Source organism: Paroedura picta, chromosome 6, assembly GCF_049243985.1.
Source record: "Paroedura picta isolate Pp20150507F chromosome 6, Ppicta_v3.0, whole genome shotgun sequence".
Taxonomy (NCBI): Eukaryota; Metazoa; Chordata; class Lepidosauria; order Squamata; family Gekkonidae; genus Paroedura; species Paroedura picta.
Window position 1 is genome coordinate 11,020,630 of NC_135374.1, and position 16,402 is coordinate 11,037,031.

Genomic DNA, 16,402 nt, shown 5'->3' on the forward strand with positions numbered 1-16,402 from the left:
ACGTCTGGCTGGCCAAATGTGCAGAACACGGAGGAGGAAGATTTCCTCCAATGGAGAAGGGTGTATCTGATGGAGCCAGTTCTCTTGGGGCCAGACCTGAGAATCGCAGGATCAAACTGAGCACTACTCATTTTTTTTTAACATAGCAGGGGTTTCACCCCACAGAGGAAATCATGGGTGGATGGAGGTGTGTGTGTGTGTGTGTGTGAGTTTTTGGGGGGCACCAGCTATCCTTAATTTTTTTCCAAGTGCATTTCAAAAAGTGGGACCTAAACACTGAGCCATACTGAACTGGAAGAACTGGTATTGCACGGTCAAAGAGCTCTGCCTCCTTAGAATTACTCCAGAGGTTCCCTGTCAAAGAATTAGTGTGGTGGGGTAAAAAGGTAAAGGTAAAGGTATCCCCTGTGCAAGCACCGGGTCATGTCTGACCCTTGGGGTGACGCCCTCCAGCGTTTTCATGGCAGACTCAATACGGGGTGGTTTGCCAGTGCCTTCCCCAGTCATTACCGTTTACCCCCCAGCAAGCTGGGTCCTCATTTTACCGACCTTGGAAGGATGGAAGGCTGAGTCAACCTTGAGCCGGCTGCTGGGATCGAACCAGCCTCATGGGCAGAGGGAGTGTCAATTTAGGACAGGGGTAGTCAAACTGCGGCCCTCCAGATGTCCATGGACTACAATTCCCAGTAGCCCCCTGCCAGCATTCGCTGGCAGGGACTCCTGGGAATTGTAGTCCATGGACATCTGGAGGGCTGCAGTTTGACTACCCCTGATTTAGGACTAGAGCTGAGTTCGAATTCCACGAGGATGCGCAGGGCCAGTCGCAGTAAAACCTTGTCCCTTTCCCTTCACCCCCACCCCACCCCACAGAGATTGCCCTGTATAGATGAAATGCGGGAAGGAAAGAAGATGAAGAGCTCAATCCCTCTTAATCTAATCTCCCTCGCAGGGCTGTCTTCAGGATACAATTGGGGAAGACAGAACTTGAGTGGTGATGGGGGCAGGGGTGGTGGGTGGGGTCCCTCTCCTTCTAGCTTACCTTTTAGGAGCATCCTGAAGATAAAACGAACGAGGCAAAACTGGAGAGACGATAGGGAGGGGGGTCTGCTCCTTTCACCCTAGCCTACCTCACAGGGCTGTCCTGGGGATACAATGGAGGAAGAGCGCACTGGAGGGCTGTCCAGGGGGGTTTCTCTCCCTCTCGCCCTGACCCCGCTGGCAGGATCCAACGGGGGCGGCCGCGTCTGCGATCCCGCCCCGGCCTCCGCCCTGCGCCCTGCGGCTGCTCCCGAGCAGAGGGCGCCCGTCGGGGCCGTCCAGGCGCGGCCGGCCGCAGGGGAGGCGATGGCCTGGAGCGCCCTGCCCGCCGCCTGGCCTCGCCCCCCGGCGGTGGAGGAGGAGGAGGGCCCCTCTCCGCGGCCCGTGTGCCGTCCTGCCCTCGGCCGCCCGAGCAGCGGCATGGCCCGGCGGAAGGTGACCCTGTGCAGCTGGCCGGGCGCCTTCGCCCTCGCCGCCCTCTTCGCCCTGGGCGTCTTGCTGGGTGAGTAGCCCTCTGCACATGCTCCACAGCGCTCTCGTCAACCGGAGCGCCAAGGCGGGGGGGGGGGGGGAGACCTGGCCGCCGGCGCCCTCGAAAGGGAGCGCTGCAAAGGTGAAGGGTGGGGTGTTGTTGGTTTTTTTTTTTTGGGGGGGGGTGGGCAAAACAAGCCCGCGGACAAATTGGAGTGCCAGCCTCCAGGCGGGCCCTGGGGATCTCCCGGAATGACGGCTCATTCCCGGACTACAGAGGCGCTGTGGCCAGCTATGGAGACAATGCTTGGAGATTTGGGGATAGCACCCAAGGAGGGGAGAATTTGGGGAGAGAGGAGGGACTTTTGTTGAGTTGGAATGATGGCCTACCATCTGAGGTTGTTGTTTTCTCTAGGGGGGGTTGGCCTCTGGGAGGGAAACATGTACTCCAGGTCACACATGGAGGTTGGCAACCCGGACACCCCAGGCTTCCGGAGAAGCAGGCATCCCTTCACTCATTCTGGGGCAGGGACAGAGGCCCACAGGTGCCTCACCATTCCCAGAGCACAGTTTGGCCCCGCCTAGGACCTGTTCAAGAAATACAGGTTTTTAAATGCAGGCCTGAGAGTTTCCCTGTTGTTCAGCTGTGCAGACTGTGCTCCTGAGAAGGTGTTTACAGAAAGTACTGGAAGAGACAGCTTGTTGGAGTGGCTAAGAACGGCGGCTCTAACGTGGAGAACTGGGTTTGATTCCCCACTCTTCCACAGGCAGCCAGCTGGGTGACCTGGGGCTAGTCACAGTCCTGTTAGAGCTGTTCTCACAGAGCGGTTCTTGCAGGGCTCTCTCAGCTTCACATCCCTCCCAGGGGTGTCTGGGGTGGGAAGAGGAAGGGAAAGGTGTTTGTAAGCAGCTTCCGGACTCCTTCATAAATTCCCACAAGGGCCTGCCTAAGATCAGAGCATTTGAAAAGTTACGGAGGCAGCGTTGTATAGTGGTTAAAAACAGTAGCTTCCAATCTGGCGAGCCGGGTTGGTTTCCTCGCTCCTCTGCATGCAGCCAGCTGGGTGACCTTGGGTTAGTCACAGCCCCGATGGTTCTGTTCTCACAGAGCAGTTCTGTCAGAGCTCTCTCATCCCCACCTAGCTCACAGGGAGCTAGTCATGGGGAGATGAAGAGAAGGTGATTGTAAGCCCCTTTGAGACTCCTTTGGGCAGTGAAAAGTGGGGTGTAAAAATCAACTCTTCTTATAATGCAGCATGGCATGGTGGTTACAGTGTCAGGCTAGGATAGGGGAGAGGGAAACCGAGACTGGAACTGTGGAATATGCTAGATCCATGGTGTGCATGATCCAAGAGCATATGAAGAATGTCCTGCAGGGGGCATTGGAGGAAAAGTGGATTTAGCATAGTTAGACTTGGAACTTTCTGGTATTTTTCAAAGAATCTCCTCCTGTGTCCTCATTGGCTCAACTGGAGACTTCCTGCTCCTTGGAGCCCACTTCCTCCCTGCTTGCCTCCAAAACAGCAGTTAGACTGTTAGGAATAGCTCTCTCCTATCTTCTTTACATAGTTGTTTCTCTATCCTTTAAGCAGCCAGTGCTTCGTGCCTCCTTTGCAAATTTAAGCTCTGCCAACAGGACCTTCCTCTCTGTCTGTTTGACCCTGGGCCAGTCATAAGAACCTAAGAAGAGCTCTGCTGGATCAGACCAGGGTCTATCTAGTCCAGTATCCTGTCTCACACAGGGGCCAACCACTTCCTCTGGGGGGACCAACAGCAAGGCATAAAGGCTCAGAGCTTCCCCTCATGTTTCCTCCTGGCTCCGGGATTCAGAGGTTGACTGCCTCTGAATGTGGAGGTTCCTTTAAGTCATCATAGCTTAAGTGCCACTCAGCGCTTAACACCCACTCAGGGCAGCTGTCCCACCCTTGAGTGCCTCCTCCTCCAACCGGCTTGCCTGTCTGTCCAGCGGTCAGCCAATCGCCTTCCGTCCCCCACCCCTGACCACCCCCTCTTCCTTCCACTTCCCTCTGAGGCTCAGAGGCTGCAGATCCCTGCTGCATGAGAGCTCCCCCTGCTGGTGAGTTCCCTAACAGCTGCCTGCAGCTTTTTCCAGGTCCTTGGGGGGAGGGGGAGGCCGTCTGCATTCTTCCACCTCCCCCCCCCCCATCTAGCGCCCGTTGTATTCCTGAATGCAACAGGCTTTCCATAGCACATAAACAGTATCTTGATCTCAGGTCAGGTTTCTCAGAAATGAATCAGAGGATTGATTTCAGTGGGGTTTGCTCCCAAGTAAGAGCTGGCTCATGTCTAGGGTTGCCTATTTCCAGGGGGAGGCTGGAGACCTCCCAGGATTTCAGTGGATCTTGTCAATTTCCTGCATTCTGCAGGGGGTTGGACTAGATGACCTTGGAAGTCCCTTGGAAGTCTATGATTCTGTGATTCCGGCAACAGAGAGCAATTCAGCTGGAGAAAACGGCTGCTTCGGAAGTTCGGTTCTGTGGCATGATACCCCATGGAAGTCCTCCCCTTCGCCAATCCTGCACCCCTCAAGCTCTATTCCAAACATCTCCAAATATCTCCCAACCTGAAGGCGGCAACTCATACCTGCTGGGGAATGCAGTAGAAAATATGACATAACTCACCCTGAGCTCTTGGGGAACGGCGGGCTAGAAATATAAAAATAAATGGAAATATAAATAAGAATATATTGCAGTCTTTCAGAATGCAGACGTGAAGAGCATGGCCAGGACTGCTATCTAAAGCAAAAAAACAAAACCTGAACAAAAGCAGGTTGCCAGCCTCCAGGTGGGACCTGGAAATTTCCTGGAATTTTATCCAACCCCCAGATTACAGAAGTCTGCTCTCCTGGAGCAAAAGGCCACTTTGGAGGATGGACTTTGTTAAATCCATGGGTTCAGAGGTGGACACTGGAAATAATTTGAGCTCTTTATTAGGACCCCAGTATGGAACAAGGAGAACTGAACTGAACCAAAGAACCAAAGAAACCCACAACCAACCCACAACCAGCCCCAAGTTATATACACAATAGATCAGGGGTAGTCAAACTGCGGCCCTCCAGATGTCCATGGACTACAATTCCCATGAGCCCCTGCCAGCATTCGCTGGCAGGGGCTCATGGGAATTGTAGTCCATGGACATCTGGAGGGCCGCAGTTTGACTACCCCTGCAATAGATCTTCCTGCCAGTGTATGTTGTTGGCCAGTTTCACCTTGACTGGATCCTGCAGCTAGGATCTAGTCACACATTGGTCAATTACACTGCAAGCTTAGGATCCTTCCTCAAACCTCAGGATTGGTCCTCAGCAAAACTATAGGCACAATAGACATTATGGTTTGGTACCCCACTGAGGCCCCTTTTCTCCCCAAACTCTGCCCTTCTTAGAATCATAGAGTGGGAAGGGGCCTTCAGGATCATCTAGTCCAACCCCCTGCACAATGCAGGAAATTCACAACTACCTACCCACCCACAGTGACTCCAATTCCATGCCCAGATGATGCCCCCCTCCCCCAAACCCAGAATCCCTGGCCAGTCTGGTCTGGAGAAATTTGCCTTCTGACCCTAAAGTGGCAATCAGCATTTCCCTGGGCATGCAAGAAAGGGCAGCAAGAGCCAAGCACTGACACAATCACTTCCTGCACACTCACTCACAATATGCCCAAGTTCACAGGATCAGCCTCTCTGTCAGATGGCTGTCCAGCCTCTGCTTAAATACTTCCAAAGAAGGAGAACCCACCACCTCCCGAGGAAGCCTGTTCCACTGAGGAACCGCTCTAACTGTTTAGCTGAAAATTATTTTGAACTGTTTTTATCCCATTGGTTCTGGTCCAACGCTCTGGAGCAACAGAAAACAACTCTGCTCCATCTTCTATATGAACAGCCCTTCAAGTACTTGAAGATGGTTATCATATCACCTCTTAGTCATCTGCTCTCCAGGTTTAACAGACCGAGCTCCCACAACCTTTCCTCATACATCTTCAACCCCCAAAACTCTGAGAATCTCCCAACCCAAAGTCAGCAACCTTTGTGCAATTAAAACAACAACAGAGAAGCTAAAAAGATTGGATGGAGCCATTTCCCCTGCGCTGCTACCTTTCTAGTTTCAAGGATTTGTTTAATGCCAAAGAATATTCACAGCCCAAAAGGCCATGGCCCATCCTGGCAGGTGTGAAGGAAGGCTCATTTGTCTGCGGACTAGAAGAAGAAGAAGAAGAAGAAGAAGAAGAAGAAGAAGAAGAAGAAGAAGAAGAAGAAGAAGAAGAAGAAGAAGAAGAAGAGTTGATTCTTATATGCCGCTTTTTTCTATCTGAAGGAGGCTCAAAGCGGCTTACATTCGCCTTCCCTTTCCTCTCCCCACAACAGAAACCCTGTGAGGGAGGGGAGACCCCTTGTGAACAGACCCCTTGTGAAGGAGAGGAGGCTGAGATAACCCTGATATTACAGAAGAAAAAGAGTTGGTTCTTATATGCTGCTTTTCTCTACCCGAAGGAGTCTCAAAGCGGCTTACATTCGCCTTCCCTTTCCTCTCCCCACAACAGAAACCCTGTGAGGGAGGGGAGGCTGAGAGAGCCCTGAGATTACTGAAGAAGAAGAAGAGTTGGTTCTTATATGCCGCTTTTCTCTACCCGAAGGAGTCTCAAAGCGGCTTACATTCGCCTTCCCTTTCCTCTCCCCACAACAGACACCCTGTGAGGGAAGTGAGGCTGAGAGAGCCCTGATATTCCTGCTCGGTCAGAACAGCTTTATCAGAGCCATGGCGAGCCCAAGGCCACCCAGCTGGCTGCATGTGGAGGAGGAGCAGGGAATCAAACCCGGCTCACCAGATTAGAAGTCCACACTCCCAACCACCACACCAAGCTGTCTCTAGCAAGGAGAACTGTTTATCTGTTGAACTCCGAGAGGGTCGGCTGTGAACCGGGAGGCCTTTCTGCCGAGATTGAACCTTACATAACACTTCTGGTTTACAAAAGCCACCAGCTTTATCCAAACAAGGTTTTTTTTCTCCTCTTTGCTATGTCGGTCACAGAGAACAAAGAAGACCATACAAGGACGGCGCTAACTTACTTATTCCTGGGCAGCGGCTTACGGAGAGGGAGGCACCCCTGCCCTGGGAGCTGCAAGCCGCTCATTCAAACCCTTTGCTTCTTGATGCCGTCTTGCCTGGGAAATTTGGGTTGCCAGACCCTCCCTGGCATGGGTTGGAGGGCAGGGTTGCCAGCTCTAGGTCAGGATGGAGTCTGGGGGGGGGGCAAGGACCTCAGTGGGGTACAATGCCAAGGAGTCCACCCTCCGTTTTCTCCAGGGGAACTGATCTCTGTAGACTGGAGATAAGCTGTAATTCTGGGAATCCCCAGATATCAGAATCACACAGAGACCCCAAAAGGCAATCTAGTCCAGCCCCGCACCTTCATGGGGGCTTCTTTCTTAATTGTTTTTTTTTTCAAGGATACTAACAAAGTCTTCAACACACTACCTTATATTTTATACCTTATATTTTATATTTTAAGCCACATAACTTGGGTCTATTAATATCAAAGGTAACTATCTTATAAATGACCAGAATGGCAGCCTCTAATCTGGAGAACCTGGTTTGATTTCCCCACTCCTCCACCACACAAAGTCAGCTGGATGACCTTGGGCCAGGGACAGTTCTCTCAGAGCTCTCAGCCCCACTTACCCCACAAGGTGTCAGTTGTGGGAAGAGGGAAGATCAGGCAGTTATCAGATGCTTTAAGTCTGCTTAAGGGTTGTGAAAAGCAGGGGTACAAAGAAACCCGTCTCTTCTTCTCGACTTCTTACTTTTGCGTGGATCCGAGTGAGAGAAAAGCTCATCACAGTTTCTTGTGACGCCCTGCAGGCTGGAGTGTGAAACCCGCAGGCAAGTCTGCGGGACCCACCAACGGTTATCGAGACGCACGAAGACAACTGTTCGCAGAGATGAAAGCTGGCAACATCAAGGATTTTCTGCGGTAAGTGTTGGGTTTCCTTTGATCCCAAACCGAGAAGCTCCCAAGATGGCCGCAGGGAGCTCCTGAAGGATCTCTCTGTGTTTTTAGAGCCCTGGGAGAAACTGAAACCCAAGGAAGCCTTCTGAGCATTTGAAAAATTATGTAGCCCTTAATAAAAGTGTCCCAACTTTGCCTCCAGCCACGCTGCATTTTGTTCTGTGTCTCTTTTAGCTCTTTCACGAAATTCCCTCACGTGGCAGGGACGGAGCAGAACCTTCAGCTGGCCAAGGAGATCCAAGCCCAGTGGAAGCAATTCGGCCTGGATACGGCCAAGCTGGTTCACTACGATGTCTTGCTGTCATACCCGAATGAAAGCGCCCCAAACTATGTGTCTATTACAGATGAGCATGGATACGAGGTAACCTGGGCTGATTCTGCACTTACTTTGTTTCTTCCGTTGTGGATCCTGCTGAATTCAGATTGATTTGAACTCGGGTCTTCCTCTATCTCCTCCCCTCCCTATTAAAACAGAAAGTGTTCTGCACTGTATTGTGGAAGCTCAGAATGTGGGAGGGGAGCCAAACACAGCAGGAGTCTCTTTCTTGAATTGGGGGGGGGGGGATTGGAGATAGCAGAGGAGGGGGAATAAATCCTAGAGGCAAATTTCTGCTGAGAGAGGTTAGGGCTTCTGGAGCACAGTCACTTTAAGGGAAGCCTTTCGACCGGGTATCAGGAAGTCTTTGAACTGACGCCTTGGCCAATCAGGGAAGACTTCCTTGCTACAGCATTGGAGGCGAGTTATTTCACAAAGAGCTCAGATCTGCACATTTACTCATGGCGGTTTTTGAAATATCGGGGCTTATATCCACTCCAGGATATTGTGAGGGAAAGGTAGGGTCACCACGGATTAATCATGCTTGTTGCAGAGGGAAAATTTACAGTGTACAAAATCAAAATGCAGATCAAATTCAGTGTAGACGGGAGGGATTCATTCAAACTGGGACTGGGTAAAAAGCCCCATACCGATTACACCCTGGTTAAGCTGTCCGGCTTGGGAAATTCCTGGAAATTTGGGGGTGAAAACTGGGGAGAGATCTCAGAAGCGAATAATGCTGTAGAACGGGAGTCTCCAACATAGCACCGACGTCATGCATAAGTAGGGATTAGCCCCACTGTCATGCAGTCACTGGCCCACCCTTCCCTGATTGTGCATAATCGGTCCCTGAGAGGTAGGTGAGGCTGAGATGTGACAGAACTGCTCTGTGAGAACAGCACTATCTGGGGTGTGACTAGCACAAATGTCACTGGGTTGGGGCAGGGGGACGATAGAGGTTTCTAGAATTTTGTGTGGGGTGGACATAGGGCACTAAGATAAATTTTTCTCCCTCTCCCAAAATACTTGAACTCGGGGGCAGCTGATGGGTAGTAGGTTCAGAATGGACAAAGGAAACATTACTTACCATCTGCTTGTAGCCCTATTGCTCTTCTTGGATCTATGCTGGAAAATGTGGAATTCTCTGCCAGAGGATGTAGTGATGGCCACAGGAATGAACAGTTTTAAACGGGGATTTGAGAGATCCACGGAGGATACGTCTTTCAGTGGCTACTAGCTGTGGTGACTGAGGGAAACCTCTACCTTCAGAGGCAGTCAACCTTTGAATCCCAGCACCAGGAGGCCACATCAGAGGAAGTCCTCAGCCTCTGCCCTGTTGTTGGCCCTCCAGAGGAACTAGCTGGCCCATGTGTGAGACAGGAGGCTGGACTAGATGGACCCCTGGTCTGATCCAGCAGGGTTCTTCTGGTGTTCTTAGGAAGGCCTTGGCCTCTCTGCCCTATTGTTGGCCCTCCAGAGGAACTGGCTGGCCCACGTGTGAGATGGGATGCTGGACTGGATGGACCCTCACTGGTCTGATCCAGCAGGGCTCCTCTTATGCTTTTAATCCAGAGAGTACTGCTGGTTAGAGCAAAATGGTGTTTGAGTCATGGGCAGTGGGGAGGTCAACATTTTCCTCTTCTTAAAACCAGGGCTTCAATCTGGGCCACGCATGTTTATAGAACTAGGAATCCAGCTCATGCTTCCCCGGAACGGGAGAAGCCAAGGACTCACAGGAGCAAAAGGGTTTTAGCAGCTTGACTTTGGACGAGACTTGGCCAGGTGAAGGGGATGGTTCTAGTTTGTTAAACTTTAAATTGAACTCATGAGCCTCAGACTCAGAGGGGAGAATTTAACTCTTCTCTTCCTGTGCTGCTTCTGCAATCCCAATCTGTGCTGAGAGTGCTCTTTCCACAGTGGGTGGGATACGGATGTATCACACCTGTGCCCTCCCTACGCAGGTAAATGGTCAGTGGAGGAGATTCTGCAAATGGTGTGATGAAACAGATTAATCCCCCCCCTCCCCACAAAGACACACATGGCTGCAATTTAAAGGTTGGGAAAAAAGTATGCGTTTCATTCAACTTTAGCTGTTTACCCCCCCCCATATAAGAAAATAAATAAATAAATAAATAAATAAATAAATAAATAAATAAATAAATAAATAAATAAATAAATAAATAAATATTGTCCCCATTTTCTGTATCTCCCTTGGAAAAAACAACTGAAGGGAAAAAATCCTCAGGAATACTTATTTATTTAGTGCATTTATACTCCGCTTTTCTTTGTTATGGGGAACCCCAAGGCAGCTTATGACATTTTACTACCCAAAGTGAAAAACAGGGTATGAAAACCAACTCTTCTTCTTCTCCGTTGTGCCTGATTTTTTAAAAAAATAATATATTCCTAAAGCAAAATTCAAAGCCAAAACGGGAATCTCTCTAAAGATCAGAATCCATCTCAAAGTCTGAACTGTGGACAGATTTGAAGTGTATGAAATTCTGTGTCTCAGCGTTTTATTTATTTTTATCTTTTCCTTGCGATAGATTTTCAACACGTCACTCTTCGAGACCCCCCCTCCTGGATATGAAAACGTTTCTGGGGTGTTGCCGCCATATAATGCTTTTTCACCACAAGGCGTATTAACGGTAAGTCCCGGGGAACCGTCTGTGTCACGATGGTCATCCGTATGGATAAAACGTGTCCCACGTTTTTTAATTTGGGCCTTGGATGCTTCAGACTGTAAATTGGTATTTACAGTTACACACAGCTTTCCTGTATGTTGAATTTTGGGAACTTTTCTCCATTACAATACACTTAATTTTCCCGCTGTGACCTTCTGCAGCCTGAGGTAAACAAGTTCTGTTCTGTTCCTATTTTATCTGCTGCCCGTTTCTCCTCATCTTACTCCACGGCACACAATTATATACACCCTGGTCTGGCTGGCCCAGAATAGGCCAGTCTTGTCAGATCTTGAAAGCTAAGCAGGGTTAGTCCTGGTTAATACTTAGAAGAAATCCCACTAAGGAAATCCAAGGTCTTCTTGGTGAAGTGGTTATGAGCGGCCGCTCCTAATCTGGCAAGCCGGGATTGATTTTTCACTCCTCTGCATGCAGCCAGCTGCATGACCTTGGGCTAGTCACAGTCCTGGTAACGCTGTTCTCACAGAGCAGTCCTGTCAGGGCTCTCTCAGCCTCACCTCCCTCACAGGGTGTCTGTTGTGAGGAGAAGAAGGGAAGGATTCACTTTAAACTGACTGGATCCTGCAGACGGGATCCATCCACTCATTGGCTAATTGTAGTGTAGACTTACGATCCTGCCTCAAATCTCAAGCTCAGCCCTGGGCAGGTCTACAAACACAGCAATGATAAACGTAATTGTTTGTAATCTTAACCACGATATCTGGCTTTTGTAACTACTTCATTTTACAAAGCTTTAACTAGCCTAGGTCTTCCTAGGCTAGTTAAAGCTTCCTAGGCTAGTTAAAAAATACACACACCCATGTTCTTAATCCCCCCTCTGCTAATTTCCTTACGTTTTAAAACACCTGTTAAGAGCTATGTGCACAATTCACAGCATTATGGCATATCTACAGATGTTATGTGCATCATATCACGGAAGAGGGATTTCAAACAATGTCACTTTGCAAGTGTGTGATAGAAGTCAAACATACATGTTTTAGAAATGATTCGAGCCCGAGTAACGAAAAAGTGTGATTTTTCTTCTCGCTCCCGAAAAGGCAGATCTGGTGTATGTGAATTATGCACGGACCGAAGATTTTTTCAAGTTGGAACGAGAGATGGGAATCAACTGTACGGGAAAGATTGTCATTGCCCGTTACGGGAAGATATTCAGGGGGAATAAAGTAAGTCGATGGTTGTGGGCGTGTTTTTTGTTGTTGTTGTTGTGTTCCCCCTCTCTTTCCTTCTCCTCAGTGGTAACATCCTAGGTTTTGGGGGCGTGGCAAATGTGGAAGGAGGAATTTGGTGCTAGGTTCAGAGTTCTGTTTGTTTTCTGAAGATCATCAACCCCCCCCCCCCCCCCCAAAAAAAAGAACGTAAATTTGTTCTGGAAACAAATTAAATCTTAATGCGATCATTTCCCCAGAGAAGTTTCTTGACCCTCCTCCCCTTACGATTTTTTTGTGAATTGTAGAGTATACGCCAAAAGTGTTGGGGTTATTTTTATTCCTGATTAGAAAACATGAGAAGCCATTCCTGGCTCCAGGGAAGCACGCCTAGCCTCGACCAGGGCCAGGGCCTTTTCGGTCCTGGCCCCAACCTGGTGGAATGAGCTCCCAGAAAACCTGCAGGCCCTGCGGGAGCTTTCAGCATTCCAAAGGGCCTGCAAAATAGAGCTCTTCTGCAAGGTCTATGGTGGAGGGCCGGCGGCAAGGTAGATCAGGGCCCCCCCCCATAGGAATGGTGGAAGCGAGGTCTATCAGCACCCTCTAAGTGAAGTAGATTTGGGGTTTTAGGACCAGGAAGAGGTTTTTCACCGCAGCGGTTTTATGGGGTTGTTTGTATAGTATTTAAGTATTTGAAAGGTTGTCATTTGGAGGAGGGCATGATGCTGTTCCCATTGGCTGCAGAGGAGAGGACACGCAGTAATGGGTTTAAACTACAAGTACAACGATATAGGCTGGATATCAGGGGAAAAAATTTCACAGCCAGAGTAGTTCAGCAGTGGAATAGGCTGCCTAAGGAGGTGGTGAGCTCCCCCTCACTGGCAGTCTTCAAGCAAAGGTTGGATACACACTTTTCTTGGATGCTTTAGGATGCTTAGGGCTAATCCTGCGTTGAGCAGGGGGTTGGACTAGATGGCCTGTATGGCCCCTTCCAACTCTATGATTCTATGATTCTATGGTATGTAGTGTGGTTTTTACATCAGTTGTAATGGATTGTAAGGTAAAGGTAAAGGTATCCCCTGTGCAAGCACTGAGTCATGTCTGACCCTTGGGGTGACGCCCTCTAGCGTTTTCATGGCAGACTCAATACGGGGTGGTTTGCTAGTACATTTCCCAGTCATCACCGTTTACCCCCCAGCAAGCAAGCCGGGTACTCATTTTACCGACCTCGGAAGGATGGAAGGCTGAGTCAACCTTGAGCCGGCTGCTGGGATTGAACTCCCAGCCTCATGGCCGGACAGCTTCAGACAGCATTTCTGCTGCCTTACCACCCTGCGCCACAAGAGGCTCTTTTAATGGATTGTACTGGGGTTTTTATCTGAGTGTTGTAACCCGCCTCAAGCATTCAGGGTGAGGCAGGTAATAAATACAATAATAACAATAATAACAATGATGACGACGATGATGATGATGGATCAGTCCAGTGGCCCATCCAGTCCAACACCCTGGGTCACCCAGTGGCCAAAACCCAAGTGCCATCAGGAGGTCCCCCAGCAGTGCCAGAACTCAAGAAGCCCTCCCATTGTTGCTCCCCAGACACCAAGACAGAGCATCATTGACCCAGATTTAAGAACATAAATCAGGATGGGTTAGGCCAATGTCCCATCCAGTTCAACCCAGGAGGTCCACCAGTGGGGCCACCACATCTCAAGGTCCTGAGTCACATGAAGACCCAACTCACCTCTGAAGGTGGCGAGAGGCATAACGAAACCTCAAGGAAAGATCTGAGTTCTCAGGCAGGCCTACATGAGTTAATTGCCCTTTCCACTGATTGCTTGATTGATCTGAGGCCATTAAAAACCTGCCATCCGGTTCAAATTTTGGGACTCTGCTGGTTTAAAGCCTCCGACCCGGAATCTCAAGATGCTTCTACTAAATCTTGTTGAATGTCGAAAACAACCTCTTAATGTTTGACTGCTCTGTAGGTTAAAAATGCCATGTTAGCTGGAGCTAAAGGGATTATACTTTACTCAGACCCTGCGGATTATTGTGCACCCGGAGTGGATCCCTACCCAGATGGGTGGAATCTTCCTGGAGGAGGAGTGCAGCGTGGGAATGTTTTGAATTTAAATGGTGCCGGAGATCCGCTGACACCGGGGTATCCAGCAAAAGGTGAGTGATTAGCCTATAAGCAATGGAACAATCTTGTCCCAGTACCTTTTTTTTTTGTTTAAGAAGGGGTGGCCAACGTGTGGCTGGATCAGACCAGTGGTCCATCTAGTCCAGCATCCTGTCTCACACAGTGGCTGACCACTTCCTCTGGAAGGCCAACAACATGGCATGGAGGCTGAAGCCTTTGTGAGAACTTAAGAAGAACCCTGCTGGATCAGACCAGTGGTCTATAGCAGAGGTAGTCAACCTGTGGTCCTCCAGATGTTCATGGACTACAATTCCCATGAGCCCCTGCCAGCAAACACTGACAGGGGCTTATGGGAATTGTATCCCATGAACATCTGGAGGACCACTGTTCTATAGCATCCTGTCTCACACAGTGGCCAACCAGCTCCTCTGGAGGGTTAACAACAGAGCTTAGAGGCTAAGGCTTTCATAAGAACATCAGAAGCGCACTAGTGGATCAGGCCACTGGTCCTCTGGAGAGTTAACAACAGGGCATGGGGACTGAGGCCTTCATGAAAACATCAGAAGAGCCCGGCTGGATCAGACTAGTGGTCCATCTAGTCCAGCATCTTATCTCACACAGTGGTCAACCAGTTCCTCTGGAGGGTCAACAACAGAGCATAGAGGCTGAAGCCTTCATGAGAAATCAGAAGAGCCCTGCTGGATCAGACTAATGGTCCATCTAGTCCAGCATCCTGTTTCACACATTGGGCAATTGGCTTCTTTGGGTGGTCAACCACAGAGACCAAGGCCTATAGGTCCACCAGCAGGGCCAGAACTGTGGAAGAAAATCCAAATTCGGCTGCAGCTGCCCCTTGACACCCATCAGCATTTTGTGGAAGACAAGGGGATGCCTCTCTTCTCACCCCCCTTTAATCACCGTGCTTGTGGAGTCATAATTTTGTAATGTTAAGACTTGCTGCTGCGTCTGATTTGTCCTCCACAGCAGGGGTAGTCAACCTGTGGTCCTCCAGATGTTCATGGACTACAATTCCCATGAGCCCCTGCCAGCATTGCTGGCAGGGGCTCATGGGAATTGCAGTCCATGAACATCTGGAGGACCACAGGTTGACCACCCCTGCTCCACAGCATGATTTATGTCTGCGTCCAGCTCTCTAAGCTACCCATTTATTGTGAGCTGTGTTTGATTTCTCAGAGTACACCTTTAGGCACGAAGTTGAAGATGGGGTCGGGATCCCCAGAATCCCAGTGCATCCCCTTGGCTACCACGATGCAGAACTACTATTACGGTACGTGGATTTAATTGACATTGACGCTGCTGTGTGCAAGGAAGGAGGGGGAGTCTGTGGAACAGGATTATTTCCCTGCGTTGCCCTGAGTTCTAGCAGCAAGGGAAAATAAATCCAGGCAGTGGTCTGGAAAACAAATAATGAGATTAGGTTGCTTGACAGTATCTGAACACCGCCCGTGGCGCCACGGGCGCCACGGACTAAATAAAAGAGTAAGGCGTTCTGGGGCGGGATGTGTCCGGGATGAGGAAGGGTCCGGATTGGACCCTTCCTCATGACAGACAATCGGAGGGAACAATCGGCAGGCGCGAAGCGCCTGCCGATTGCTCCCTCTGATTCCCAGCCCCAGCAACTGCGAGCCGCGCGCAGCGCGGCTTGCAGTTGCTCCTGGCCTGACGCCCGAGGGAACCCACGCAGGCCGCAGCCCCCGCGCACCACCCCCTCGCCCCCAACTTACAATGGTCTCCGCCGTCCTCGCAGCCGCTCCCGGCCAACAAGGTCCCAGGAAGAAACAGTCCACCAGCGGCCCTGCCAGCAAGCGGCCCGATGTGCGGGCGCGGCTCGCGGGCGCGGCCCGGGCGCGGCTCGCGGGCGCGGCCCGGGCGCGGCTCGCGGGCGCGGCTCGCGGGCGCGGCCCGGGCGCGGCTCGCGGGCGCGGCCCGGGCGCGGGTCGCGGGCGCGGCCCGCGGGCGCGGCCCGGGCGCGGCCCGAGCCGGTCCCCAGCAGACTGACGGCGGCCCCCAGCAGACTGACGGCGGTCCCCAAGGTCAGTTTCTAGCGCCCGCTGTATTCGGCATACAGCGGGCTTAATTACTAGTTTAATATAAAACACCTAAGAAGAGTCAGGTTGAAACAGCCCAGGCTCCATCTGGTCCAGCATCCTGTTTCCTAAGCAGCCAGCCAGACACCCTCGGGATTCTCGTGCACCAAGAATGAGGTCAATGTTTTCCCCCTGGTTATTTGTCAGATATTTGGTATTCGGAGATATACTGCATGGGAATATGAAGGATCTATTTAAGTATCATGATGAACGGCTTTGGATGGGCTTCAGCCATCTTCAGATGGCACAGGAAGCCCCAATATATGAATCACAGATTAATTGAACTGTGGCGTAGGGTTATATTTGATAGCTTCAGATGAGTAGCCGGGTTGGTCTGAAGCAGCAGAACAAAGTTTGTGACTAATGAAGTTACATTCAAGGTATAAACTTGTTGGAGAGCCAGCTTGGTGTAGTGGTTAGGACTGTGGACTTCTAATCTGGCAAGCCGGGCTTGATTCC

At 50.5% G+C, this 16,402-nt stretch overlaps 1 protein-coding gene across 2 annotated transcripts in view; it reads left to right on the forward strand.

Moving 5' to 3' along the window:
- Positions 1-1,290: 1,290 nt before the first annotated feature.
- LOC143839420 (N-acetylated-alpha-linked acidic dipeptidase 2-like) overlaps positions 1,291-16,402 on the forward strand; it is a 41,814-nt gene continuing 26,702 nt past the window's right edge. The window contains exons 1-7 of one of the 2 annotated variants that reach the window (XM_077341412.1): positions 1,291-1,540; positions 7,385-7,496; positions 7,707-7,893; positions 10,395-10,496; positions 11,588-11,713; positions 13,681-13,867; positions 15,030-15,123. In XM_077341412.1, coding sequence (XP_077197527.1) covers positions 1,345-1,540; positions 7,385-7,496; positions 7,707-7,893; positions 10,395-10,496; positions 11,588-11,713; positions 13,681-13,867; positions 15,030-15,123 — 1,004 coding nt within the window. In that variant the 5' untranslated portion in view covers positions 1,291-1,344. Of the gene's footprint in view, positions 1,541-7,384; positions 7,497-7,706; positions 7,894-10,394; positions 10,497-11,587; positions 11,714-13,680; positions 13,868-15,029; positions 15,124-16,402 lie in introns of those variants that run through there. The other variant, XM_077341414.1, reaches the window with a different exon arrangement.